We start from the raw sequence: 25435 nt of genomic DNA on the forward strand, positions 1-25435 counted from the left end.
ACAAACATGGCGCTTTGTTAGCTCTTTTCGTTGTTTACTTTTTGATGAGAGGGGCGTTACCTCTGGGCCACTCTAGGCTCTGCTTGTGCTTGCTGCTAAAATTTTAATTTCTTGTCTCCAATTTTAAGGTACGTATTTTGTACATACTATGCTTGTATTAGTTTGTTGAATTCCTTGATCTGGCTACAAGCATGGTTTTTTGGTTTAATTTAGGTTTGCAACATACACTCTGCAACTTTTATTTATGTACTTGATTTTTCGTTTTGTTCTCATCAAATTTTTTAAACAACATTACAACGAACTCTATTGATTTCTTTTCTGTTGTATGCAGTATTATGTATACATATTTTTGAGAAACTGATTGCTTCACGTTTTGAAATTTTAAAATTTAAGGATCCACTTTTCATCTATGTACAATAATTCCCACACCAGCGATGTTCGCCCAATAAAATAATTATGTACATAGAAACTAATGCATAATATGTATGATATGTAATAATTTTCAAATTTATTCTTTTCCCTGTAGATAATTATGTAATCTGTAGGTGTGTAGGTGACCATTCTACAATTTAGAATCTTGCGAAGAAAAGTGCTATTTTTATTCGTCTTTTAACGCACAGATTCACTTCACAATGACGTATTTATATGTATACATAGCATTAGATAAAGTGAATTAGTTCGCTGTTCACTTTTCTTATCAATTTTTAACAAAACTGATGGCAGGAGGTTGTAACTACTACTCGTTAGCCACTAAAGAAAGACCACGTACATACGTGTTAATTACGTGGTCTTTATCAACATTATTAATGATTTTTATTATAATCACTGTACATATGGTCATTTCTTGCAGACACGCAGTAGCTATGGAAATGGAGCAGAATGACACGCCAGGGGAACCTGAACCACCACAGAGCAACCATGGGAAAGAAGACCTCACGATCTCGTCCAGCAATAGCAGCAGAAGAAGTGAAGTCAGTTTCTTAGAGACATGCTGTTCACTTCACGAGATTATGAGCTCTGACCTAACCGCTTTGGATTTTAAATGGAGCCTCTTTGTGTCTGCTGCGAGCAGTTACAAATTTGACTCTTGTCTCAGGCCATTCCCTAGCCAGTTTATTAAGGATGGTGAAAAAGATATTGATGCTGTGGTGAGATAATTAATTTCTTGGAACACATAATCCTCAAAAAATTTCTTTCAAAATTTAGAGAAATATTATCAAAGAAATGCCACCTCTCATAAAATTATTGGAGCAACTGAAGAGTGGCACCTGCCAGAAGGAGACAGTTGAATTATTGTCTTGGATTCTGAGTCAGGAACCTAAACTGGTTACCGTCCCCAAGAATAAGGTACCAATATTTTATAATTAAGTTATATTGCTAATTGAAAATTCATTTTAAATGTCACACGAATCTGATAAAGAATATTTTTCAGCACAAAGAAGTTCTTGGCCTTGCACCTTCAGGAATGACTGCCAAAGAACCAAACTTGATTATTGAGGTAAAGGGTCGGCCAAACGACGAACGGTGGGAGCAGAGCTGCTCCCAATATAAAACTATGAATGCCTACCATGGCAGCAAACTAGAAAACTTCCACTCCATCCTTAGATACGGGCTTCAGCAGCACATGAACACTGTTTGTTATGAATAATTTTGTTACTGAAATCAAAACTAACCTTTTCTTCATAGACTGCGTTGTTTGGAGCTGGGATTTACTTGTCGAGTGAGCTGGGAGTCAGTTTGCATTACAGCAAGACAGGGATCACATGGACCGGCAGCGTCTTGGGAAATAAAGTCAGTTGTGTTGCTTTGTGCAAGGTGCTCAACCACCCTGATGTCAAGTGCCAGCAAGGTCAGTGTCCGTGGTTTTCGTTAATTTCCTCTCAATCAGAAAAATTGTTCATGCTGACACCCTGATACCATTTCAATGTTCTGATGAAATTTATTTGAATATTATTTATAGATGCCAATGAACGAAGAAGCACGCGAGGTTGTCAGTAGAATTTAAATCCTTGGTGTTTAACAAGCTGTTTATTTTTCCGTTTGTCCTGTTCAACTAGTTCCAGCTACTGGACATTATTACAGAAACACAGAAAATATAAACAGCTCACTACACAATGAGGAAGCTGCATTTAATTTATCCTGACTCACTCAAAAATTGTCTTTGTATTCTGGTGGTCAAGATTTATTAATTGCAGTTATTATTTTTTATTCTTGGTATGTCACTATAAACTCATATTTATAATGCTATTATTAGCTGCAATTTAGTGCCCTTATTGAGAAAGAGCTGGAAAAAACAATCTTAATCAGAATCATTTAATTCTGGTCGTAGGTGGTTCTCCTGAGGAAGTTAGGAGCAGGTCTACAAGCAGCGACAGCTTGGCAGGGGCGATTCCCAAAAAATATGTTCTTGTGCGGAACAGCGAACATGTCAGGGTGTGCTACATATTGGTCTATTGCAAACCAATGTCTAGGTGAGCTACATTGTTTTTGTTTCCAGATTTACAATGGTTATTTTTATTTGCTTTTCCCATTATCCAAGATGAATTAAATCGGGGTTTGATTTTTAGAGCTGAGTCAGCGGTCGATTCGACGCTGAATTGGTTCATCAGGAACAAATTTATCATCCTCCTTCTGGCGTATATTTTCCTTCTCGTGGCCATTGGCATCAGTAATAACCATTCAATCAAAAGATTCATCAAGCGCGCTCTAAAAAGGTATCTGTCGTGAACATGTTCCTATTTTTCAATTTTACCTCCAACTTCTGTAAGCTACAAGCATTTTTTCTGGTCACTTAAAACCAAAGATAATGTGAATTTTACCTATTGCAAGCATTTAATTTCTAAATGTGAGTGAAAGCGTTAAAATACTTGTCTTCAAGCTTTTATCAAGAGGAGTTGAATTTGAATAGCACTTGTATTGGAACTGAAAATATTTTTCTATTTCATATTATAAAAAATCTCCCCTAGAAAAGATCCGACGAATATTCCGCATTTTTTCCTGCAAAATACTTTAAGGATTAGTAAATAAAAAGAGATTTGATATGGTCATCTGTTATTCATTTTATAAACCTTCACCAAGAAGCATAAGGCATAATTTAGTTTTATCTATGTTTCAAAGCATTTATATTAGCAATATGGGATAAAAATTGTTGTTAAATTTAGCAGTTAACAGTACTTATATTAAACATTAAAAAAAAAACCATTAAACTTTCAGACAAATTTAGATTTCTTTCTGTCGCTCGTAAAGGTTAGTTACAGACACAGTAATAAAATTTAAAGCAAAAAGTAATGAGCGAACACCCACGTATACAGCCGCATATATTGAGCCTTCCTCAGTGGCTAAGCACATTACAAGCTGTTGAATGAGCCGTGGAGCATGCGCTGTGGCTGCAGCCTTTCTCTCCTGGTTGAGGCTGCCCCTGTGCACGTAGGCAGCCTTTGGTGGGTGGATGCTGACGTCAGTCTAGAACGAGCAGGCAGCAGGCATCGATCCAACATGGTCGGCTGGAGAGGCCTGTTGCCTTGTTGGCTCGCCCTTTGGGCCCTTGCCGCTGGGCCTGCCGGGGCCTACAAGTTGGAAACTTATTCGATCGCCATGCCCAACGTCAGGCCATCAAGTGTGAGTGCTAAAATCTGACTTGAAACGAAGAAAGTATCATTTGTTGCTCCTTTGACATTTTCTGATCAAACATTTGCTCATTTTTAATTCAAATCATTTGTAGAAATTAAATTTCTTATCAAAGTCCCAAAATTTGTGAAAATATTGAATTTCAAAAATGTTTTTTGGGGAGCAAGCTAAATATTAACTCCATTTTTAATTACAAATACATTGCAAAGTTGATGGACACCTCAAAGGCATATTATATGAAGGCCACTCAACACTTTTATTTCTATAGAAATTCAATTTTCTTTTTAGGAAGAGTTATATTTGTGCACGCCCATCAAGGTGGACAGCCAGAAGAGCTACTATATTGGCAAGTTTTCTGCTCCAAGTTTTTTTTTCTTTAGAGCCGTTTTATAATCACTTTTTTAATTACAGTTGGCTTTGAACCAAACGCAACGATGCACACGGCTCACCACATGCTGTTGTTTGGTTGTACATCGCCTGGAAGTAAATTGCCAGTCTGGTAAGATAACGCATTTCTTTGACAGTTATTATTCAGTTCGCTTGACACACATAAAATGTAGGAATTGCGGAGAAATGTCCAAGGCCTCGTCAGGTGAAATGACAAGCGCCAGCCCCTGTGGTTCAGGCACCCAGGTAAATCTTTCTCTATGAAATGTGATTTACTAAAGCCTAACAAATTTTTATTTAGATTATTTATGCTTGGGCGTTGGACGCACCAAAGCTGGAGCTGCCAGAGGATGTTGGCTTCCAGGTGGGAAAGGATTCAAATATTAAATACTTGGTGCTGCAAGTGCACTACCACCTGGCTCCTGAGAAAGGTAATTAACATTAAATAGTAAATTAATTTGATTTTAAGTAACTCATTTGCAGTTGGGTTGCCGGATTCCTCAGGCCTGTTTCTACATTTTACAGAGCGACCGTGAGTTTGAATTTTTCAGCAATTTAGCATGGTTTTTAGAACGTTGTTTTCTATTTTCACAATAGACTGCCTAAACTTGCCGGTGTGTATCTTCTTGGCACTAGCGGTTCCATAGGCCCGCGCACCACTGAACACATGGAGACGTCGTGTCAAATCGACGAAGACAAAGTCATCCACCCGTTTGCATATCGGACACATACACACAAATTAGGTAAGCGATATGACCCAAATATATGTGGATTTTGTTATCCATGATATTGAGAAAGCGGAAACATGATATAACTCGTATTAAATAATTTTTCAATCATGAAACTGAAATATTATATAAAATAATGATTTAGTATTTCGCATTTAGTTATCTAACCAAATTTACAAAATTTTCCTTCTGATAAAACAATCCTTCGATTGACAGGCAAAGTCGTTTCTGGCTACAAAGTTGAAGTGGACAGGTCTGGAAAGAACAAGTGGACTTTGTTAGGAAAGAGGGATCCCATGACGCCTCAGATGTTTTACCCTATTGAAAGCAAAGTGACAGTGAGGAAAGGAGACACACTGGTAAATTTAGGATTAAATTGTATTATTGTTACCTTCTCACTGACCCTCATTATTTCAGGCTGCAAGGTGCACCATGGTCAGTGACAGGGATTTCACCACACAAATTGGGTAACTAACTCTTCAATATTAGGTTTCTGCGGCTGTTATAATTTTTTGTCTGGCTTTGGCAGGATGACCTTCAATGACGAAATGTGCAACTTCTACATAATGTATTATGTTGAAAACGGCACACCTCTCAGCAGCAAATACTGCTTCACCCCAGGCCCTCCGTCATACTACTGGAACCATGTGGGCCTAAACAATATTCCCGACCGCGAGGCTTCCCTTTTGTAAAACTAAGCGCACAAGTACAGACATTCCAATTGCACAGATACCTCAAGGATCAAAAATGAATCCCCTCATGAATTTATTTGAGATGAATTTACATCCTATTTGTTATCCTTTTTACAAGATGATCAGATTTTTAACAAAAATTGACTTGATCTCTGAAATCAGGGTACATAATGTAATGCTAAGAGCCTTGTTTCTTGACCCCTGTTGCGTCTGTGCAACTTTGATGTCTCAAATATTTTAAACCCAAGTGTCGTCAATTAATATTGGTATATAGTCAGCATAATTCCTGAAAACGAGGCATAAATTTCACTTCATTTTATTTATATTTTAACATTCTGCATTTCACTTTACCAAATGGTGAGAGTTTGTGATTTTAAGTTTAGTTTTCTACTGTTTAATTTAAAAGGCTTATCTTGTTGCATTTTTGGGAGGTATTTATATATTCTATTGAACCACGATGCATCACAATCAGAATAACGTAGCCATCGCTGTAAAATTAGGGAACTTCTTGCATAGAGAGAGAGAGATGAAGACAATATAAAACACAATGCATGCAGATATATGTTTTCGGAAATCTTCACTTTACAAAATAATTAGCCAGGAGAGGCTACTCTGCTGCGGTCCCATTACATCTTTTAATGAATCTTCGTTTTCTAATTTAAAGCATTATTTGGCCCAAGAGAGACACTGTAAGATCTGTTTGTAATGAAGCATAAGCATACACACAAATTGTTAGTCTTGTTATGCTTAATCGTGTTCTAACGGAGAAGATTGTTCAAACGCACTGGTTTTTTCATGTGAAAGTATAAAAGGAAATTACGACAAAAAACGCGCAAATTACACAGCTAAATTCATTTCTTTTAGTGTAAATCGTTTAAAAAAGTCATTTAAACAATTTTGTCACAATCTGGAATCACATATCAGGTGAAACTCGACTCCTTTTATTTAACAAAGAGAAATTGTTGTAATATTGTTGCACAATTCACAAACGCAAAAATTTATATTTGTACAAAAGTATTTCCGTACATTTCTGCTTCTCAACTTCTCACTCTCTGCATTTTTGGCAGAATTGCGAAACATGTACTTCTAAATGATGACGACTATTTTAAATACCTCTACAAATTGCTGGTCAAAAAACACTATATTTTGTGTGTTCTGAGAGGTTATAAATATTTTAGAAGAGAAAAATCACGCCCATGATCGCATTTCAAAATGGGATCAAACTTACTAGAAGAATGAATGTTGTGATATATAAAAAGGAAAATAAAAAGATGAGAATATTTATGCTTGTGCGGTGTAGAGTTGCAATCCGAAAAGTCAGTATAATAAAAATTATTTGTATTACAACCAAAATCACGTGCAATCAAACTTCTCAAACTTGATGGAGAAAGAGACATCGCATTAATTAAACAAATATCTATGAAATATAATATTATCAAACAACTTGTTGTCGTCAAAATAAATGTCTTATAGTGGGAGAGAAAATAATACAATACAAAGGATGAAAAAGCCAACCCGTGTGCGTATTTAAAATTAACTCACAGTTATAGAAGCCGCATCGAAATAAACATAATAGAAAATCAGCTCTCAAAATCTCTCTGTCCTCTTGTGTAGACCATTTTTGCTGCTATGTATAGAAAACTCTTCTTCCTCTGTTTTATTTACTGGAGAGAAATGAACATGTCGATCTCTCTGCTACAGGAGAAAGGAAATCAGCCAAATGTATGCGCGGTGTACAAACAATATGAGAAAGAAAACTTAAACTTTGTGTCTAGCAAAAAGGTTATGTCCAAAGTGATTTAAGTGAATATTGCAAAAATTGTACAACAAACAACAAAGATCAGAAAATAAATTAATATTTGTTTTCAAGCAGACATTATTGTGTTTAAATATTTGGATAAAAAAATAGGAAATTTTATTTAACCTCAGATCCATTAATTTTTTTTTATTAAATTTCCAATGTACAAGGGGCATTTCAATTTTATTGTTTAACTTTAGAGAATGCTAGCAGTTGCATGCCTTTGTTCTCTACACGATTCCCGGCAAATTAATTACTATTTCGAGTGGTCGTAGCGGGGCTGTACAGAATAAAAGTGTTAGGGGGTGCATTGCGATGCCCGAGGGTTGTATTATGCAGTGCGGCGCAGGCACTGGTGAGAAAACTGGACGATTCCACTCGCGCGCTCTTGCTCTGCCTCTGCAGCATTCGGTGTGCGCAGTGCGAGTCGCGCATCGCTCGTGTTTGGGAAATTTGCCATTGGGGCTGAGATTTAGTAGAAGGAGATAGAGACCAGCTGAAGTGAAAACGCGGTCGAGCACAGGCAAGTAAAACAGGATCCCTGAGGAAGGGCGCTGATCGAATTTGCGGCCGAAAGGAAGAAAATGGCACGCCAGTTCGAGCCCTACGTCCTGCTCGGCTTCACGGACGAAAGGGTCGTTGAGAGGACGCGTTCTGCCGTCAACTTCACCACCAACAAGATCGGAGGCACGCCTGTGAGTCTGCACGCGATCGATTTTGTTGCCCTCCACGTTCTGTTAGAGCTCAGTTATGTAAAAACTCAGAACTTACAATTAGAACCAACATTATTTTGTCAGAAGTCAGTGCTATAATACATCAGCAATTTTTAGATCTAACTATTATTTTCTAAACTGTATAAAATCATTCAATTAATTTAAATTTAAAGAGAAATTCATATACATATAATAACAAAATTGCTTGCCATCCAGAAAAAATATATTACAAACTCTCCGGTAACACACAATGTTATTGCCTCCTATAAGTATCTTGTTTTTTTTTATATGTATTTCCGAAATAATTGAAGATGCTCCTGGTTGAATTGAGTATTTTTTTGCCATTTTTTTTCAAAATTTAAGTTTAAATATAGTAGGTATTTTAATTTGGCTAATTCTCATAACAGGACTGGCACCAAGACAAGGACCTGCCGCTTACCAAATGCAAATTGTGCGGCACAAACCAGACACTGGTTGTGCAGATTTTCGCGCCCCTCGATGGCTCTGAGTACCTACGCACCCTCTACTTTTTCGCTTGTCCTCAACCACAATGCTGGAACCGGCCTGAAAGGTAACAACTAACACTACATTCTAATAGAAAGCTCCTACACCTTCAGTGAAATAACCTTTGCTTCCTCAAATTAATAATTACTATTATAGTTCTACATGCAGGGTAGCTCTGTTCCATACATGGTCATTTAGACTATTATCATTCAAACAATTGTGTCATAAAAATAGGGGGAAATTGGTTCAGGAACTATTAAAGTAAACTTTATTGGCCGTCGTGTTTTACATTTTTTTTCTGTTCAGCTGGATGTGCATCCGACAACAAACCCTGAGCCAAACAAAACCTGACAAGCTGTCTGGAGCAGCACAAACCGCCACCATCAGCAGCACAAGCTGGGCTGACGATGCTGACAACTGGGGCACTGACTCTGACGATGATGAGAAAAGTGTTCCATCGGTTGATCAGGAAAATGGAAATATAATTTTCCAAATCCCTCGTAAGTTTAATTCGTCCATCTAACTAGCAAATTCTTCACTGTCTCTAAAGCAAGTATTAAATTAGTGCTACATCAGCCAAGTTTCTACAAATTTGATTTGATTCATGTTTTATGAATAGCAACTAAAATATCACTATTACCATCACCATAAACCATTTTTAAAAATTAAAATTCCTATTTAACCTTCCCATGCTTTGAGTTGATCTGAATTGAAACATTGAGATTCTTAATGTTTCAGAAAACGCACCTGAAGGCTCTGATACAGATGACGAGTCAAGCAGCGTGGAGGAGCTGAGTGATCCAAACGCAAATTCCGGCGGCGCTGAGGGCGCATTTGCCATTGAGTTCAACAGCAAATGCTCAGTGGCAACTGCCGAGATAGAAACCGGCGACGAAAGTGATATTGTCTCCATTGATACACCCACACAACCGCGGCAACTAGCTGAGATCTTCTCATACGCACCGTTGCCGCCGCATGCTCACCATGAGTTCGCCTGCAGCTTCATCAGCGTAGCTGAAGAAAAGTTTGACACCCAAAGAGGGGCCAAAATCACTGAGCACGAACTGTCGCTGCTGCAGGCTTACCAACAGAGTGAACTGGTGAGCTATAGTTTTCGTCTTCGTCATTTTTATTCAGTGATGTTTGAATAGTAATTGTATTAGAAACCAAGTAGGTTTTTTTTCAAATTTCACGCTAGTAATGCTTATTTGTTAAATTGCATTTTCCTTTGATTTGTTTCTGTTGCCAAAATTCCTGAAAAAAATGTTAAGGTCATTTAGAATTTAGATGATATTTTCCTTTGGACCCAAAATCATTTGTCTTCACGCTTTATTAAGAATTATCAACATTTTAGGGTGGCGGAGATGTTCAAATCGACGTCAGAAAAATGAAGGTGGAAGTGGCTGGTGGAGCTGAAACCACAGGAGAGCAATACGAACAAGATCTGCCTTCCCATGGTGATGCTTATGCTCATCGATTTCTCTCACGACTGAAGCAAAACTCAGGACAAGTGATTAGGTAAAAATAATCTGGCTGCTTAAAAAAAAAGCGCTTAAATTTGAAACATTTCACAAGATAAAATTCGGCGAAAAATAAAAAGCTGCAAAAACTTAAGAAAAGAGCTAAAATTTTAGAAAAATTTCAAATGTTTAATTTTTAATGAATTTCATTAAATTTTAATGCTTTTCATTGCTCTGTTCGGGTATAAAACATCACGAAATAAACGTCTAACAAAATAAAATTTGATCTTTACAGGTATGGGCTCGGTGCTGACCCGATGTTACTCAAACCCTTGTCCAAACAAAAGATGCGCTGCACACACTGTGGCTCTGATCTCGTCTTTGAAATGCAGCTGATGCCTCCGCTGCTAAATTCTCTGAGCCTTCTGCATGATGCTGAGAGAATGGATGTCCTTGATTTTGGCACGGTGATTGTTTTCACATGTCCGTCGGCCTGCTGGGACCAACGTGGTTTTCAGGAGGAGCGACTCGTCGTCCAGGCTGAGTGAATTTTCCCAACTCCATTTTCATTTGCTCAAAGAGAGGCGAACTTTGATTACTCAAGGGGCAGCAAAACACCAGCTTGATTAAGTAATTTTTAAAATGCACCTGTTATCAGCTCAATTTGAAAAATGTCATAAGAGATTTTACCTCGGAAGTTTTTTATGGTCCTATGTTGTGTAAGTTTTATCCAGTTTTTAACTCTTCAAATATAATTGTCAGAATTTCATTGAGTTTGAGAGAACAAGAATTTTTAATTCAGCACTACAAGACCACAATTAATATTAATATTTTGTACATGCCACAATGAGCTGCCCCTGTATTATACAATTTTATTGATTCTTAAATGTTCTTTACGGTAGCGAGAACATATCACTCGACAATGAAGAGTAGGATTTCTAAAATTTTAGCCATAATCCACCGAATGGTCTCTGGTCACTTTTTCGCATTTAATATAGTCGTTAATTGATAATTCACTGATAAAGTACATCATTTGCCTCATCTTTACTTATTTAGCTTATGTGCACATGAGTATGCACCAAAAATACATAATAAATATAATGATGACGCAGACAGGTTGTGCTGAGATTTTTACCTTCAATGACGGAACGAATGCAAGCACATACGAGTTGTGATACTTGTGTAATATTGTGGGGATATCTGTTGAAACTCGAGAAAGGCATATTTACAAGAAAGAGAGAGAGAGAGAGAGAGAGAATTTAACCTATTGGCACTTGTTCTTGTGCAAGAAGAGATATTTTGAACAGAAGCATTGCGGTCGTTGCGAAGTGAATACTGTATTTTGAAATCTCCCTTTCAAACTCTGTAGTTTTGAGCGAAATTAAATTACAATCATGGATCTTTCATAGACAGAACGTAATGGGTCTCATTTATTTAAAAACCACCTTTCAGACAAGAACTTCAAAACTCATCGTTTTGAGGTGTTTAATTAAAAAATCGACATACAACTAAGCGGTAGTAAAGTAAAAATAAATAATAATCAGTCTTCGATTGCGCCTACAGGTTGTAACAGTGAGTTAGTACACAAAAAGCTTATTTCCTTACACCTCTACCGGAGTGGTCACTGTGTACGAATTTCGGAATGCTGTCCTCGCAATAAGTGCCACCAGCACCGACACCGCGACACTCGCACCGCACGCGACCAACGTCGGGTAGAAATAGTCTGCGACGCTCCACCCTGCTTCCTGGAGCTGTGGCGGACGCGTCAGCCTCACTCCCTTCGCGACGTAGCGCTGCTCCCACTGTAAGGTTGAGGACCGCTTCAACCGTCCAGGACTTGTTATCCTGATCCGGAACAAAACCTGACAGTAGAAATACTGATAAGCGTCCAAATTTTATAATACATGAGGCAGGCAAATACTGAATATTTGTTTGTAATAACGAGTTCGTTATGCCACAAGGTTTTGTAAAAATTTAGGCCAAGAAATGTATTAAGAAAGTATACTAGAATTATCGGTTTTATTTTCCGTTTAAACTAAAAAACTTTGAAAGGCTTTTTGAAAGAACTGGATCAAAAATGAATGAATACCTGCAGTAGCCACTCATGTCCCGAGTTGATTTTGTAGAGTGGATCCACTTTCCACATGAAACCATCGACGCCGGGTTGCGACTCCATTTTCGCAAACTCAGCATCTTCTTTTGCAAAGTGCGCGTCAAACGATACCCCTTGAACACCGTCGTCCTCTATTTCTGGATTTTCTCTGTCCTGTTAAATCAAACGCAGTTTGTTTTGTTGAGAGCTCACTCGTGAAGAGCATTTTTACCAGAAGCACGAAGCGGTGTGCGAGCATTTTCGATGGCTGGAGGCAGCCAATTTGTGTTCCATGTCCGTAGTACTCGCCGGCAGGGTCGACCATCAGCTCGGCGCCGTCCTTGGCCGTGCATAAAAGGACCCTGTCAATCGTTAGACGGTACGCGCTCTTCAGGTCTTGCGCAGGGTGCCACATGACTTTGCCATACACAATCTCCCCGGGGCTGAATTGCCACGCTTCGTCGTTTACCTGCAAAAAACAATGGATTTTTTCTTATAATCTTAACAAAATTATGGCTTAAAGGTTAGTCATATTAATTAATTAACTGTTTATTCCTAATTATATTTTGAACAGTAATCTTCGAAAGTGTCACTTTAATTCTTAGTTTGGTGAAGGTAAATTTGCTTTCCTTTTTTATTATATAAAAGTCCAATTTAATTTAAAAAATCGAATGACATACATAGGTCTCCTCATCAGGTGTGGCGATAAACTGGCTGGGGTTGTTTGTGATTCGAAATTCGGTCTCTAGGGCGTATTTCGCTGGCACAGGCCGCGCGGGCATCTTGAAATTGATGTTGAGCGGAAACTGCACTGGCGGATGCGACGAGCACTTTTTCTGCTTGTCACCAATTGAGAACTGCGTGTTCTGCGCCACGGTGCAGGGCACCAGCATCAAGTGGTAGAGACCCGAGTAGTCAGGACGACTTGAGTCTGAGGTCGCTCGCCACTGCTGCCGGGGCCCGTCCCAGGTGGTCTCGCTCCAGAGAAGGTCAAGCCGAAAGTTGAGGTTAGCCATTTCTCTCGGTGGCATTAGACTAGACTTGTGCTTGTGATTGGTCAAGACAAAGTGGCCGCGGAAGAGTGCGTGCGTGGTCAGCTCAATGACCAGTTGACCGTTTTCATTAGCCAATACCCGCGTGACCTAAAATTTCTTGTATTATATTTGTTGTTATTCCCGCATTAACTTTAAATTTACCTTCACATTCGCTGAGTGCTTGGTCTCAGTTTGTAGACCTTTGTGCCATGCTAGCGGAGAATAGAGGAAAGACACCTCCATGGCTGTTCTGTGCTCAACTGTGGTCCATTCTTCAGCCCCGCTTGAAGTAATGTAAGAAACATACAGAGGCACCTCGATCGTCATCTGACTTTTTCCACCCTCAGCCACCTATATATTCCTATTTATAAAATCTTCTCTAAACAATAATTTAGCAATACTTTTACCTTGAATTCTGAAATAACCTTTCCGTGACAAAAATCCAAAAGCTCCGTCATGTGGAACCAAGCGTTGAATTTCCAAAGGCAGCTTCTGATGTCCAAATTCCTGTACAGCTCGACCGTATTGTGTCCTCTGAGGCTCTCATCGAGCTGATATGGCCAGGTTGTGGGGTGCTCCAGCTTTCCAGTTTGTTTTAAAAAGGTGGAGTCCACTAGCAAGTTGGAACATGTATGGTGCCTGACGTACAAAGGGTCGGTGAGGAGGGTCTGTGCGTTGTGCAAAGGCTGCGTTGATATCAAGGGCAGCATTCCGTCCGAATGTGGAATCTCAATCTTGATGTGCACCGTGTTTGGGTGTCTCTCCGCTGAAGCGTTTACGTAAAACAGGTTGGCGTTGAGTACATGGCTCCTTACGTGCGTGTCCTCGAAGAACTCGTCCCTCCGGCAAATGCCCTGGCTCGAGCCAATGGTGACGTGCTGGCTCTTGATGGGAATTCCCGTTCGACCGTTCGGCTTCATTGGCTGGACGCCACAGCGCACATTGAAGTGCGTGTTGAAGTAGACCGGGTCCAAAACTTTTCCCTCAACGTCTGTGAAGATGGTTGCCTTGGAGAGCCGCTTGAAGGGATTGTAGCGCAGCGGGTGCCATTCGTTGGGGATGGCAACCTCCCAGAAGTATTGCATAGTCATGTTCTTGCCCTCGCAAAGTATTCTAGTACTCTGGAAGTGCGGGTGTCTTTCCTCGCAAGGAGTGATGCAAACTACAGGATATCCTGCGACGGGCTTCGAGCCAAGGGCCGCAGAGGCATTGTCATAGTTGAGCAAGGACACGACGACAGGCTGCGAAGGCAGGACGATGGCTTCGTGCATTTTCGTTTGGACGATGATCGCCACTTCTTTGCTGTCGTTGCTATCACTTGCGGTCACCGTGAGGTAAAAGCGTTCTTCGCGACTATCCTCGCTGTTGGACGCATAAACCGTCAGATTGACTTCAGCGTGGTCCACATTCGCTGGGATAGTGAGTTGTTTTGAAACCGGATGATAATCTGATCCCGACTTTGCAGAGCCGTCTCTAGTCTGCAAATTGAGCACCGCTGGTGCGGAGATGTCGCCTTTTCTGTGAAGTCGCACGGTTACGATTTTTGAATCGTATTCATCGTCGTCCATGATAATGAACTTTTTATCAAACGCCACCTTTGGTGCGTCCTCATTGTCCTCGATGAACACTCTCATCATGGCTCTATCGCCAATTAGGGCCACACTTTCTCCCTCGGACGTCTCAAACACAGGGTCAGACAGACCCAGGATGAAACCCTCCTCGCCTTCATAAACGTTGTTGTCCAAAATGACCACGGTGCAGTTCGCTGTTTCTTGTCCAGCGTCAAAAATAACCCTTGACTCCTCGTTTCGCGGCCTTTCCACGTAATCTTCGTTTCCTTTCGCCTTTCTCTCCCTCGTGAAACATTTCACGCTGGCTTTAACGCTCGTGTCACCATGCCGTACAATCATCACTTGCGCCTCTGTTTCATTCTCATATACTCGAAGCGTCGAGTCTTGGAACTCAAAGGTGGGAATGTCGACAGTCGTATCATCAATGACGACGACAGCGCGTGAAGGGTCTGACAGCAAAGATGCTTCAGGGGAGGAAAGAATCACGTGCAGCCTCTCCGGTCCTTCCAGCGAAGGCTCAGCGCTGTCGTCGATCAAAGACAGCCGACACCAATTTTCGCTCTCGCCCCGATCAAACATCACCTGCGCAATTTTCTTGTTATAGATTTTATAAATGATCAAGCTTTGGTACCTGTTGTGAGATAGGAACGTAGTCTTCATTTGGTCGTGCGTCAATTGGCTGGGTTGTGCACCACACGGAGGAAATATAACTCAAATCAGAGCCGACCCTAGTAATGGCCAACTCAAAAGTGCCTACAAAGAAAAACATGTTGTGATTAAACAAAACACTCAGCAGTTCAACTATTTACTACCTGAATTTTCTTTGACGGCATATTCCTCTTGCGAAAAGTAAATTAAACTGACGTCGTTTGGCCCGGTAATTACAACTTTTAATTTAACGATTGCGCCAAGAGCTGAATTGTGGTCAGGCTCAGAAAGGAGAACATAAAAGTCTTCTGAATGCTCGTAAAGGGAGTCGTCGATGAGCTGCACAAAAAATAAATGATTTAAAATTAAGCATATTTTTTTTAAATTAATTACATCAATTTCGCATATTGCTTTTGATGACTCTTTCACGAAAATTACTGATGATCCTGCTGATTTAGTGCGGCTAATAAAATCGGGATTCAAACCAGTATCTGTGTCGCCTTTAGCACTGCCGGCATGAGTAGAACATATCGCGAAGCTAGTAAAGCTTAAATCCCCTGAAAAGCGCACTCATAAAATTATTGCTGTTTGTTTGATAAAGCTTGTTTAGTACCGCTCCGAAAAACTTCAATTTTCAACGGTCCCTTATCTTCTTCCACAATGATTTGTCGACTTCTGAAAGTGATTTGCGGTCGGTCCTCTTCGTCATAAAGAGATACTTGTGTCCTGTGCTGAGGACCTGAGATTTTGATTATTTTAATTGTGTAAAAAATATTTATTAATTATTACCAAGGATCGCTTTAGACGGATTAAATATTTCAACAATAACGTCTCTTTTTCCTTGAAACACTTGGTTGTCTTTTATTTGCAGCACGCAGAACTCCTCCGTATCAAAGTTATCAAACTGGACCATCGAGTGCTTAAGTTGAACGTCGTTCCTAGTTGCCCCGTAAATGGAGTTATCTACTATCGCACATTCGACTGACGTGCTGTCTTTAATGAAGCCTCCGTTCTTCACTATCTGCAGCGTAAAGTGATTTAACAAAGTTTTAAATTTTTATTGTTAAATTATTCATGCCTTAATGTAAAGCTCTGAACTAGTTTCTGAGACATTGTAGGTTGCTCGCTCCACGTTGATCCAAGCCCACTGAATGCGAAAGATGTTTCCAGACAAAGTTTTTGAGTCGGCATCGCTGATTTCAAAACTGAATTCGTCTTTAGTTTGAAAACTATCAACGTTACTGTCAAGGTGATAGTAAATTCTTCCTGCATTCACGTCATCTGCAAAGATGCCACTTCATAAGTTTTTTCCTTTAACTTTCGTTGTGCTTATTAAGCAACCTTGCGTAAAAACTGAAGTGGGTGACTCAGGGAAGGTGGTGGTCGTGTACAAAAGACCGAAATTGGGTTGCTTGGTCACTGTGTACGTGAGCTTTTTCGCCGGCGTGTCATTTGAGACCGCATCCAAGTGTTTGATGGATAAGAATCCACTAACTTTGTCCTCGACCCTTTGCAGATAATCCAGTCCCGAGTTCACCAGTAAAATCGGTCCATTGCTCTCAATTATTTCCACCGGGATAATCTGAATAATTATATTATCACCCATTTTATTATGCCACTTTCAATTAGTTCTTACAATTGGCGCAGACAGAGTTGATTGGGTTGTCTCGTCGATATAAGCAACCCTCTGCCCCTTGACGCTGAGTATCAATTGGAATTGATCTTTCGTGACTCTCTCGACTTTGTGCAAATAAAAAACCCGACCTTCTAATACATCAAGCATTGAAAATCCCTACAGATATATTTTTGTTATATATTTTTAATTCACTTGTATTTTTGTTAGTAATTACCCTTTCTTCAACAAAACCTTCAGGGCGCTGGATTTCAATTTTGCCGTGTTCAGGAAGTACCGTGACGTCAAACAATAAGTCGGCAAAAGTCGCAGTGTCGTCCGTAACCAACAACTCAAACTGCGTAATTTTGACGCGTGATCCGCTATTCACCTTAATACTCCGCACTTCTTGCAGCATAGGAATGCTGATTTTCTGCTCTTTAGCACCATGGATCTGAACGCTCATTTTCGCAGGCACCTAGAAAAAAACTTGTAAAAAAGCAATTAGTATGTTTTAAAATGCATACTGTATTTCGTCCATCAGTGACTTCAAAGTCTAAGCTTTCGACCTTTACGTCATTTTTTCCACTGTGATGGAACTTCAATTTTCCAGCTTCCAAGTCATTTTGTGTCCACTGCTGAGATCGGCCAGTGCCATTCACCTCAAACCAACCGCTTATCGGATCATCCAAAACCTGCAAATAAAGGTTGTCAACTGTCCCTTTTATTTAAGAGATTTATTTTGATACTTTGTATCGCAACTCTTTTGGATCCGAATCCAAGTCGAACGCAGACAACTGGCTGACATTCACTTTGACCGTCGAACTGAATGGCACCTCAAGGCCTGTATTCACGTCCACCCAGGGTGCCGCCAAATTCTCGTTCACTTTGACGTAGTAAATGCGTGCGCCAACGAATTGGTTTTCTCTCTCAACGCGCAGCTTCACCACGTAAACCAATGAGTCAAATCCAGATTCGTGCTTTAATCTGCGTGATAATTGATAGTTTCATATACAAGTCATATACAAGGTGAAATAGAACTTCAGAAATTCTAGTACAAAATAATGTAATCTGAAAAAAATCTTCTGAAATTCTTTATTAAAAAAAATTAAAGTTTGAGGTCAAGATTGAACGAATTTCGGAAAAATTGTTAAATTTACCTAATGAAACCATGGAGTACGTCACTGGTAGAAAAATAGTCGCCTTGTCTCAGGCTGATCCATCTACCGGATTGTTTAGTCTGCAGGGAAAGTCCGGGTCGCAAATTTTCCATAAGAATAAATTGTGCGTCCCCTTCTTCCGCTGTCCAGAGCATTTCCGCAGACACGGTTTTTACCGCACCATTGAGAATGAAAAACTCGAAAATCTGCGTGGCTGGAGCATCATGGGACTTCCTCATCGTCAAATTAAACGTCAGTGAAGCTTGACTCTGGAAGTCGCCGTCGGTAACCTGAAATTAATCAAGATTGCAATTTATTTGCAACATTATGATGAAACCAATTTAGTCATGTTAAAAGTGAGGAATTGAGCTGTCATAAAAATATTTATTAAAAATGTTCTATGAGACTCTAAACCGATAGGTTTGTGGACGACAACAATAAGTTGAGAGTGTCTTTTGACTGGTGCTATTTTTAGAAAAAAAAATTACAATTATGAATTAAAAGCAAGCTTATACTGTGCGTGTTTCTCTTACATGTGCAAAAAGCAATAATGTTCATTCCCAAATTCTTTCCTCTCATTTTCAGCCTTCTTTTGAGCGTTTAATATTAATAATAAAGACCACCCTGAAACAACTTGACGCAATGGCAGATAAACCTCCATATTCGAAATAATGAAGTGTCTCTTACACTTAAAACTGTCGAATCGTGCGATATGCCAACAGCAGCGCTGTCAGGCGTGGGCTTGAAGAAAATCAGTTCATCGACTACGTCTTGGTACGTAAATGAGTCACCAGCAGCGAGCCTCGCGCCGTTTCGCAGGAGCCTATCTGATGAAGTCCTTCTTTGGATGCTTCCTGTGTGAGCAGGTTATGAAAAAAACAATAGTTAAAAAATAATAGCCTTATCTAACTTAATGGGAATGAATAAAAAGCTAAAAAAGCAACAGCTGCATTAATCGCTAAGACCGATCGCATTGATTGTGTCTGAGGTTGCGGTGTCATGACTTATGCAAATTTGACACAATGGGTACAAGCATAAATACCAAAGCTGGCCTCCTGCAAGATTGTCAGCACGAGTTGCGCGGGCGGCGTGTCAAAGTCGCTCACGTACAGCGAGGAATTCCTAATTAGAGCGCCTGAACCGGAGTCGACCTCCATTGTCTCGGTCATTATCAGCGGCATCTCGTCGTTCACCAACTGTGCATTTCGCGTGAGTATATTTCCTAATTTTGAATCGAATGAAAGAGTGCCAACCTCGATATTGACGTTGAGACGCATCAGCGGCGATCGATTCCTGCCGTCGGTCACGCGGAAGAAGAGTACGTCCCGAGGCGGCTCCGAGTTCAAGTGGAAAGCTTGATCGTATTTGATTGAACCGCTGTCCAGTGCGTCCACTGGAAACTGGCCCGCAGGGGACTGCTTTGCGCCGTCTGTGATTATTAACATGTTTCAAAACACACTGTCACCAAATAATATGCAAAAATAATCAAAATCACGTGGAGTTTGCATCTTGGAAGCACGGAAATTAGCGATAGAAAGGCTCACATGATAATTAAAAAACGATGTACCTCAAGTAAAGTATTAATGGGTGTGTAAAATTCAAACTATTTTCGTTTAAAAATTGGCATTGTTGTGGAGCAAAATAATTTGTTATAAGCAATTTATTACTTCATTTTATTTCTCATAAATTGTTAAATTGATGAGTATAAATATAAATGGCAATTCCTTCTCGTTTATGCAAACGATCAAAAAACACTCGAAAGAGGCCAAGCTCTATAATAAACTGGTTGATTGTCTAAATTTCACGGCACTATATGAGTTTTTTTTAAATTTTTAAAATGAGAAAATTTCTAAGAATATCCAAAGGTACCTAATTATGTTTTTCCTTATTAAGTTAAATACTAAAATTTCGTACTGTAGTTTGCTGCTAGGTATCCAAACGTCGGAGGTGTTTCAAGAACGAAAATCAAGCGCTCATTCGGCGAGTCAGGGTCGCTGACGGTGATCAGTTTCTGGGGCAGAATTTCACTTCCACCCTCTCGCACCTCAATATCTCCATTGACAGTCACAATCGGAGCCTGCAGACGACCTAATCAAACCCTTCGTCTAAAAACCTGTGAAAATCTAACCTGATTGTCCTCCGGCGCGATGGTGATCGCTAGCATCTGCGGCCGGTACCTGGTTCCCGTGGAGTCGCCGATGGTGAGTGGCACCCTGTCGGTGACGGCGCGTAGGCCTATCTCAGGGGCCGCCCTGTACTCGAGGCGACCCTGGTTTGCGTCGTCCTGGCGGAAGGTGCTACCCTGTGCCAGTTCGTGCTCCTCTCCTGGCCGCACCCTGAGCACCAGAACACCGTAGACGGGCGCGTCCATCAGGGTGTAGGTGACGTCTCTGCGGCCGCCGCCACCGCTCAGGGCGTAGGAGAAGTAGTCCGAGGCGAGCACCACGCGCTGCCCTTCGCTGACCTGAAGGCTTACCACCTCAGGTCGGTCCGAGCCCCGCTTCGACTCGGCAGGCGAGGAGCTCGTCGGCGGAGAGGTGAACCGCAGGAGGATGCGGTTGAACGCCTCCACTTGACTGTCGGTGGCCATCAGCTCAAAGGTGTCCTCCAGGGCCGAGCCAGGAGTGCCCTGACGGTACTGCACCACGGCGCCCTGACTCACCAACACGTTGGAAAACTCGTCGGCTGATTGAAAATTAAAAAAAGAATTTAGTTAAATTTAAAATTGACGTCTGATATGTCCAAAATAAAATTATCATAATTTTTGTTAGTTAAAAAATTATGGCTTTAATTTGGGTGCAACTGGGATGGCCGGCTAAAAGGGAATATTTACAGATAACTATTTCCTCGCACGTCCTCAAATTGGACAGCAGCTGTTTTGGCAGAAATTAACCGGCAAAACAAAGCCCATTCCACAGAATGAACTGTGGAGAGTATTTTAATCACCGGCTGCTGGCAACGATTGACTGCACTCATTGCAGAGCACTATTAAAAAGGGAAGAAATTGTGTAAAACAATTTTGCTAAAACTTCCAGTTACAAAACTTCTCATTTCTAAAATTCAGTCCTAAAATTCCATACTTTATTTTGAAGCTATTTTTACTTTATGTAATTTTCTTACTTTTATAAAATACACTGTGTGATTTTTTCCAGTTTTTATTTTTTATTTTTAACACATTGACCTGTTAAAAAATTGCCATAGCTCTCTGATGACATCAATATTCAAATTAATTACCAGACGACTAACAAGTTCACGTTAAAAAAACATTTCATCAGGCTTTCGCAGAAAATGAAAAAGTTTCCCTTTGTTCGCACGACATTTCGATCGAAATTATAACCTGTCAGTTTTTAATTGGTTTCCAGTCACTATTTTCCTTTTTCAAAAATTGTGACTGTTTTAAAAATACCAATGGTTTCACAGAAATATAAATATATACAAAAATTACAGTAGCTCGAGTTCTGTCGTCCAATTAGCGGGACTTGTTCAGTTGCACGACCCATCAAAATACGAGAGGGACTCTCAGCAATTGGAGAAGTATACATGTACAAAAAGAATGGAAAATTGTTGTTCATGTTTATGTTGAGCGAATGCAAAGTGCAAAGAGAGTTTTGAAGCGCCCGTATTGATCCAGCATCATGGATGGCGTTAGGCAACTTGGTTTGCTTCGGTGAAGTGCCGGTTGCATAAATACTACTCCGGCATGAAACAGTACAAACATTGCGCAGTGGAGTGGTCTGCGCCTGCATTTTCCGAGTCCTTTTACGTGCTTTAACTCAGCTTATGTAGGAGTGGATAAATATTAATGCTCCAGAGATTTAACCTGCATGCTTTAACTGTTTGTATGTTTATAAAAAAAAGAATCGCTTTATCCTTTCGGAAATTTCAATTCTATGCAAAATTTGCATATTTATGTAGCCATGATTTTTTTAAATTCTGAAATTTTAAAACAAAAATTTTAATTTAGATTTTTATTTATTGAAATAAAATTCGTTCTCATAAGCAAAACAGAAAACCATGCGTCGCAGTCCAGAACGTGTGATGCCAAGCAGAAATTTGAGTAATGGTAAGAAAACAAACCTCCAGTGAGAGGCGCTGCGGATCCGTTGGGATGAAGAAGGACCAGTGAACCTTGCGCCGGCTCCTCGACCACCATAAATTGAATGTGGGCATCGCTGAACCCGTCAACCTCAAAGTATTTGCGTGATATGTTAACGACTGGTGACTCCTGCAAAAACACCCCGGGGGAGAGAGAGAGAGAGAAAAGCTGAATAATACGCAACTGGACACACATCGATATTTCCGCTTGCTCCGCCGCTCGTGCAATAAATTTGATTAATTTCAGCGTGGGGGCTCTTTCCTCGTGAAAAACCTTGTTCTCGGCACCAAACAAAACTAGCACAGCGTGTAAAAGCGAGCCATAGTGCGAAACAAGCAGATTTGCGCCGGCCATGTCAAGTGTCCGGCCGAATTAATTTCTGAACATATACCTTTGCGGAATAACACACAAATGCCGATGTTGGAGGTGCACACGCCCAACTGACCGCACGTGCTGCGGCAAACCTCCCTTCACGTATAATAAAAAGGATTCTTTTCAGAAAATTGCTGTCGCGTTACCACATTTTCTCTTTTGCCGAAAAAAGCTGAATATTGTTAACTCTATAGAGCCCTTTTACACGTCACTTTGCTGTCAAGAAAAATAAAAAAATATGCCAGCTTGGCTTGTTTCTCTTGGGATTATATTATAGGCAAATCAATCCTGCGTGAGAAAGAAATTTGTCCCACGTGTGAGATTTCAATTTGTTTTGACAAGTACCCGCGAGCCACTCATTCCCACGAAACAGCTGAACGCAAAAACACAATACAATTTCAGTAGGATTTGCAAAGTGTCTAGCCTGTAAATTAAATTAGCGCCGCCGCCGCCGACGCCAAACAAACGCGCGACAAGTTAGCGCTTCTCCTTTTCTTTCTACTTGCGTTTTTCGAATCAGATTCCCCTGGCCTGATGCCAAGCCACACAATAAAATTCCCGCACCCAAACCTAATTAATTAGCGACAGAACGAACATGTGTTTCAATTTTGTATACGACACATTTTCGAACTCCTCCGGCGTCTTTAGTTTGAAAGTCACAGTGAAAATATTAAATTGATTTATACCACAGGAGCTGTGAGTGTTGGATTGGCAATCTTGAACCTTGGCCCGAAGTGATCAGTGTGCTGGTCCAGCGGCAGCAGCGTGACAGCGAACTGCACCGGCTGCTCTTGCCCTCGCGCGTTCACTTTTTTCAAATCGAAATAAACGGTGCGTTCGACTGGTACCAGGTGGGCGGCTGGCGGCACGTACACCACGTCCATTCGGCGGATTTCTTCCTGGGTGAATTCTGACACCTACATACCACATAAAACTGATTTAAATTCCTACAAAATTATAACATCAATAAATTAATATTGGAAATGAAAGAAGCAAGCAGAACTGCAGTTGGTTTATGTTGAATTTTATTTGAGAGAGAATTGAAACAAGGACAATAGTTTAAAATAAATTGTATTGTTTGGCTTCAGACTTTCAGAGAGAGAGAGAGAGGGTGTTTGAAGAATTCAACACTGTAGAAATTGTGATAGTAAAAAGGACCCAGCTAAAAAAGCAGATTTTGCTATTGTAGCTATTTTATTCGCAACTCCAATGTATATTTAACCATTTTTCAGATTTTGATTTGATAATTTTCTCGTGGACTCTATCCAACAGTGCATGCCTTTTGAAGATGAAACTTTTTGCTATGAAATAAAATGGTATTTCAAGTAGATAGTGTTCATAATTTATAAAAACAAAAAAAAACAGTGCAATATACCAGAGTAAATTTTTGGTTCTAACTCAGTCTATAAGGATAAGTAGGATTTTTCTATTTTTTGCATGTTCCTCATTATTAAAAAGATTTATTTTTTTCTTACCAAAGCATTTGGTCTGCTCCTGAGGCTGAAGTGTCCTGAGTCATCCACATCTTGAGGCCCAGTAATCACGTAAGAATCGCGCGATGAGTTAGGACCTTGGGGTGGAAAGTGTTTCTCGCTGAGGCTCACGTACTGGTCGGCGGTTGCCTGCGAAAATTCACCCACCAAATTATTTATCTACTGTCGCAATGCCGGCCTCGGCGATTCTCTCGCCAGTAAGCTGACGCCGCGCTTTGAGCTAAGTACTCTGATGCAAAGCAGATGTAAAACAACTTCGCGTAAAGTTTTCACCACAGCCACTTTGATAATTACAACTCATCTTGTCTGAAGGATGCAAAAGGAATTTTCCCAAATTAATTATGTAAGGAGCAACATATGGTCAAATTTTTGTGAAGCAGAATTAGGTTTGTAACAGTCTCAAAGTTTTATTATTTAATATGGCAACATTATGCTAATGCAAAAAAGGGAAATTCCAGAATATTTGTGGCTAGTTTTAGTAAAATTGGCGCAAAACAATAGCATAGCTATCCAAGGTCTTCTGCCGGAAATTGAGCAAAATATCAATTAAGAGAGTGGGAGACAAACTTTTTGCCATTGCGCAAAAATTCAAAAAGCCTTTTGTCCTGTCCCTTCAATTTAAATTGTACGAGGAAAAAGGCTATAATGCGCAATCATCGCGTACTTAGTCTGATTCAGCATTTTTTGCCCCACCGGCGGCAGAGCCGTGTCATAAAAGCGGCGAGATAATGATTTGCAGACGGCCCAGCCGGCCACGAGTTATTAAAATCGCTGGCGCCGGTGACCAACGAAAAAATCGGGGTGGTCTATTGGCCCTTTTTATATTCTGAATAGCCAAACTGCTCATTATGGATACAAATTGGCGCACATTTCGCTGCCGGGCCGCATATTATACAAAAACACTCGACGCCCGCGGCCAATATTGCTTTCGTCAAACAAGGAATGCAGAGCCGAGCGGACCGCATATTTTTTGCAGCAAGACGAGGAGCTGCTGCCCGTGTGTGTCGCAGAGATGGGCCATTTGTGATAACGCGTCAGCTCCAATTTAGCCTCTGATCCTGCTTCGATCTCTTGGATGTATTTTATTTATTTAGCAACTTTTATAGAAATTCTTTGTTCTAACCGAAACTGTTCTAGTTTGATGTTGATTTCTTTCAGCATCCTTCTCCAGTGGTCCGGCAAAATGAATCGCAAGTTTCATAACGTTTAATATCTCAGAATTATCACGATTTTTAAACTTCAGTTTTATATTTGATTTTGTGCCCGAGACCCTTTATTAAATATAAATTAATTTAAATTCTGCATCAAGAATAGTAAATTAATTAATTTTTAAAATTGAAATATAACAAACTTTTCCGTTTGAAAAATGATTCTGAATCCAACCAAACACATTTTTGGGCTGGGTAATTCCACCAAAAGGTTTAATTGCGTAAAAATCATGATTCATA

The 25435-nt window shown here is 40.2% G+C and overlaps 4 protein-coding genes across 6 annotated transcripts in view; 3 read left to right on the top strand and 1 right to left on the bottom strand.

Annotated features, from left to right (window-relative positions):
- Positions 1-62: 62 nt before the first annotated feature.
- Parp16 (Poly(ADP-ribose) polymerase 16) lies at positions 63-3045 on the top strand. Its single transcript, XM_065479436.1, has 7 exons — positions 63-128; positions 851-1148; positions 1207-1347; positions 1433-1633; positions 1687-1849; positions 2330-2471; positions 2568-3045. Exons 2-7 carry the CDS (start codon positions 864-866, stop codon positions 2725-2727), a joined length of 1092 nt encoding a protein of 363 aa, XP_065335508.1. The 5' UTR covers positions 63-128; positions 851-863; the 3' UTR covers positions 2728-3045.
- A 412-nt stretch (positions 3046-3457) lies between these two features.
- On the top strand, positions 3458-7308 carry Phm (Peptidylglycine-alpha-hydroxylating monooxygenase). Its single transcript, XM_065479435.1, has 10 exons — positions 3458-3618; positions 3916-3973; positions 4039-4126; positions 4188-4260; positions 4316-4445; positions 4498-4546; positions 4612-4757; positions 4959-5101; positions 5160-5209; positions 5272-7308. Exons 1-10 carry the CDS (start codon positions 3496-3498, stop codon positions 5432-5434), a joined length of 1023 nt encoding a protein of 340 aa, XP_065335507.1. The 5' UTR covers positions 3458-3495; the 3' UTR covers positions 5435-7308.
- Positions 7309-7660: 352 nt separating this feature from the next.
- On the top strand, positions 7661-11324 carry trus (programmed cell death 2 like trus). The gene is made up of 6 exons (XM_065479433.1): positions 7661-7927; positions 8353-8516; positions 8756-8949; positions 9188-9549; positions 9804-9967; positions 10205-11324. Exons 1-6 carry the CDS (start codon positions 7817-7819, stop codon positions 10455-10457), a joined length of 1248 nt encoding a protein of 415 aa, XP_065335505.1. The 5' UTR covers positions 7661-7816; the 3' UTR covers positions 10458-11324.
- Positions 11307-25435, bottom strand: part of LOC135936565 (extracellular matrix organizing protein FRAS1-like) — a 103740-nt gene continuing 89611 nt past the window's right edge. For all 3 annotated transcript variants that reach the window (XM_065479427.1, XM_065479425.1, XM_065479426.1), the window contains exons 4-29: positions 23970-24116; positions 23181-23411; positions 22104-22251; positions 20155-20711; positions 19941-20103; positions 19280-19455; positions 19069-19222; positions 18714-18880; positions 18027-18316; positions 17616-17853; positions 17394-17561; positions 17105-17344; positions 16891-17046; positions 16596-16836; positions 16333-16535; positions 16044-16275; positions 15868-15993; positions 15648-15811; positions 15419-15593; positions 15238-15359; positions 13443-15188; positions 13198-13386; positions 12682-13143; positions 12234-12470; positions 11999-12175; positions 11307-11771 (exon numbers count right to left, since the gene is read on the bottom strand). In XM_065479427.1, coding sequence (XP_065335499.1) covers positions 11511-11771; positions 11999-12175; positions 12234-12470; positions 12682-13143; positions 13198-13386; positions 13443-15188; positions 15238-15359; positions 15419-15593; positions 15648-15811; positions 15868-15993; positions 16044-16275; positions 16333-16535; positions 16596-16836; positions 16891-17046; positions 17105-17344; positions 17394-17561; positions 17616-17853; positions 18027-18316; positions 18714-18880; positions 19069-19222; positions 19280-19455; positions 19941-20103; positions 20155-20711; positions 22104-22251; positions 23181-23411; positions 23970-24116 — 7170 coding nt within the window. In that variant the 3' untranslated portion in view covers positions 11307-11510. The remainder of the gene's footprint in view (positions 11772-11998; positions 12176-12233; positions 12471-12681; positions 13144-13197; positions 13387-13442; positions 15189-15237; positions 15360-15418; positions 15594-15647; positions 15812-15867; positions 15994-16043; positions 16276-16332; positions 16536-16595; positions 16837-16890; positions 17047-17104; positions 17345-17393; positions 17562-17615; positions 17854-18026; positions 18317-18713; positions 18881-19068; positions 19223-19279; positions 19456-19940; positions 20104-20154; positions 20712-22103; positions 22252-23180; positions 23412-23969; positions 24117-25435) is intronic.

Source organism: Cloeon dipterum, chromosome 2 (assembly GCF_949628265.1).
Source record: "Cloeon dipterum chromosome 2, ieCloDipt1.1, whole genome shotgun sequence".
Lineage (NCBI taxonomy): Eukaryota > Metazoa > Arthropoda > Insecta > Ephemeroptera > Baetidae > Cloeon > Cloeon dipterum.

What these genes read in the sequence shown, in the direction of transcription:
- Parp16 (XM_065479436.1), top strand. Translation starts at nt 864, where the DNA reads ATGGAAATGGAGCAGAATGACACGCCAGGGGAACCTGAACCACCACAG. An exon ending in AAAAAGATATTGATGCTGTG is followed by an intron (nt 1,149 to 1,206) that starts GTGAGATAATTA and finishes TTCAAAATTTAG; the next exon opens with AGAAATATTATCAAAGAAAT. An exon ending in TATTGCAAACCAATGTCTAG is followed by an intron (nt 2,472 to 2,567) that starts GTGAGCTACATT and finishes TTTGATTTTTAG; the next exon opens with AGCTGAGTCAGCGGTCGATT.
- Phm (XM_065479435.1), top strand. Translation starts at nt 3,496, where the DNA reads ATGGTCGGCTGGAGAGGCCTGTTGCCTTGTTGGCTCGCCCTTTGGGCC. An exon ending in CCAACGTCAGGCCATCAAGT is followed by an intron (nt 3,619 to 3,915) that starts GTGAGTGCTAAA and finishes TTTTCTTTTTAG; the next exon opens with GAAGAGTTATATTTGTGCAC. An exon ending in GATTTCACCACACAAATTGG is followed by an intron (nt 5,210 to 5,271) that starts GTAACTAACTCT and finishes TGGCTTTGGCAG; the next exon opens with GATGACCTTCAATGACGAAA.
- trus (XM_065479433.1), top strand. Translation starts at nt 7,817, where the DNA reads ATGGCACGCCAGTTCGAGCCCTACGTCCTGCTCGGCTTCACGGACGAA. An exon ending in TATAATTTTCCAAATCCCTC is followed by an intron (nt 8,950 to 9,187) that starts GTAAGTTTAATT and finishes TTAATGTTTCAG; the next exon opens with AAAACGCACCTGAAGGCTCT. An exon ending in AACTCAGGACAAGTGATTAG is followed by an intron (nt 9,968 to 10,204) that starts GTAAAAATAATC and finishes TGATCTTTACAG; the next exon opens with GTATGGGCTCGGTGCTGACC.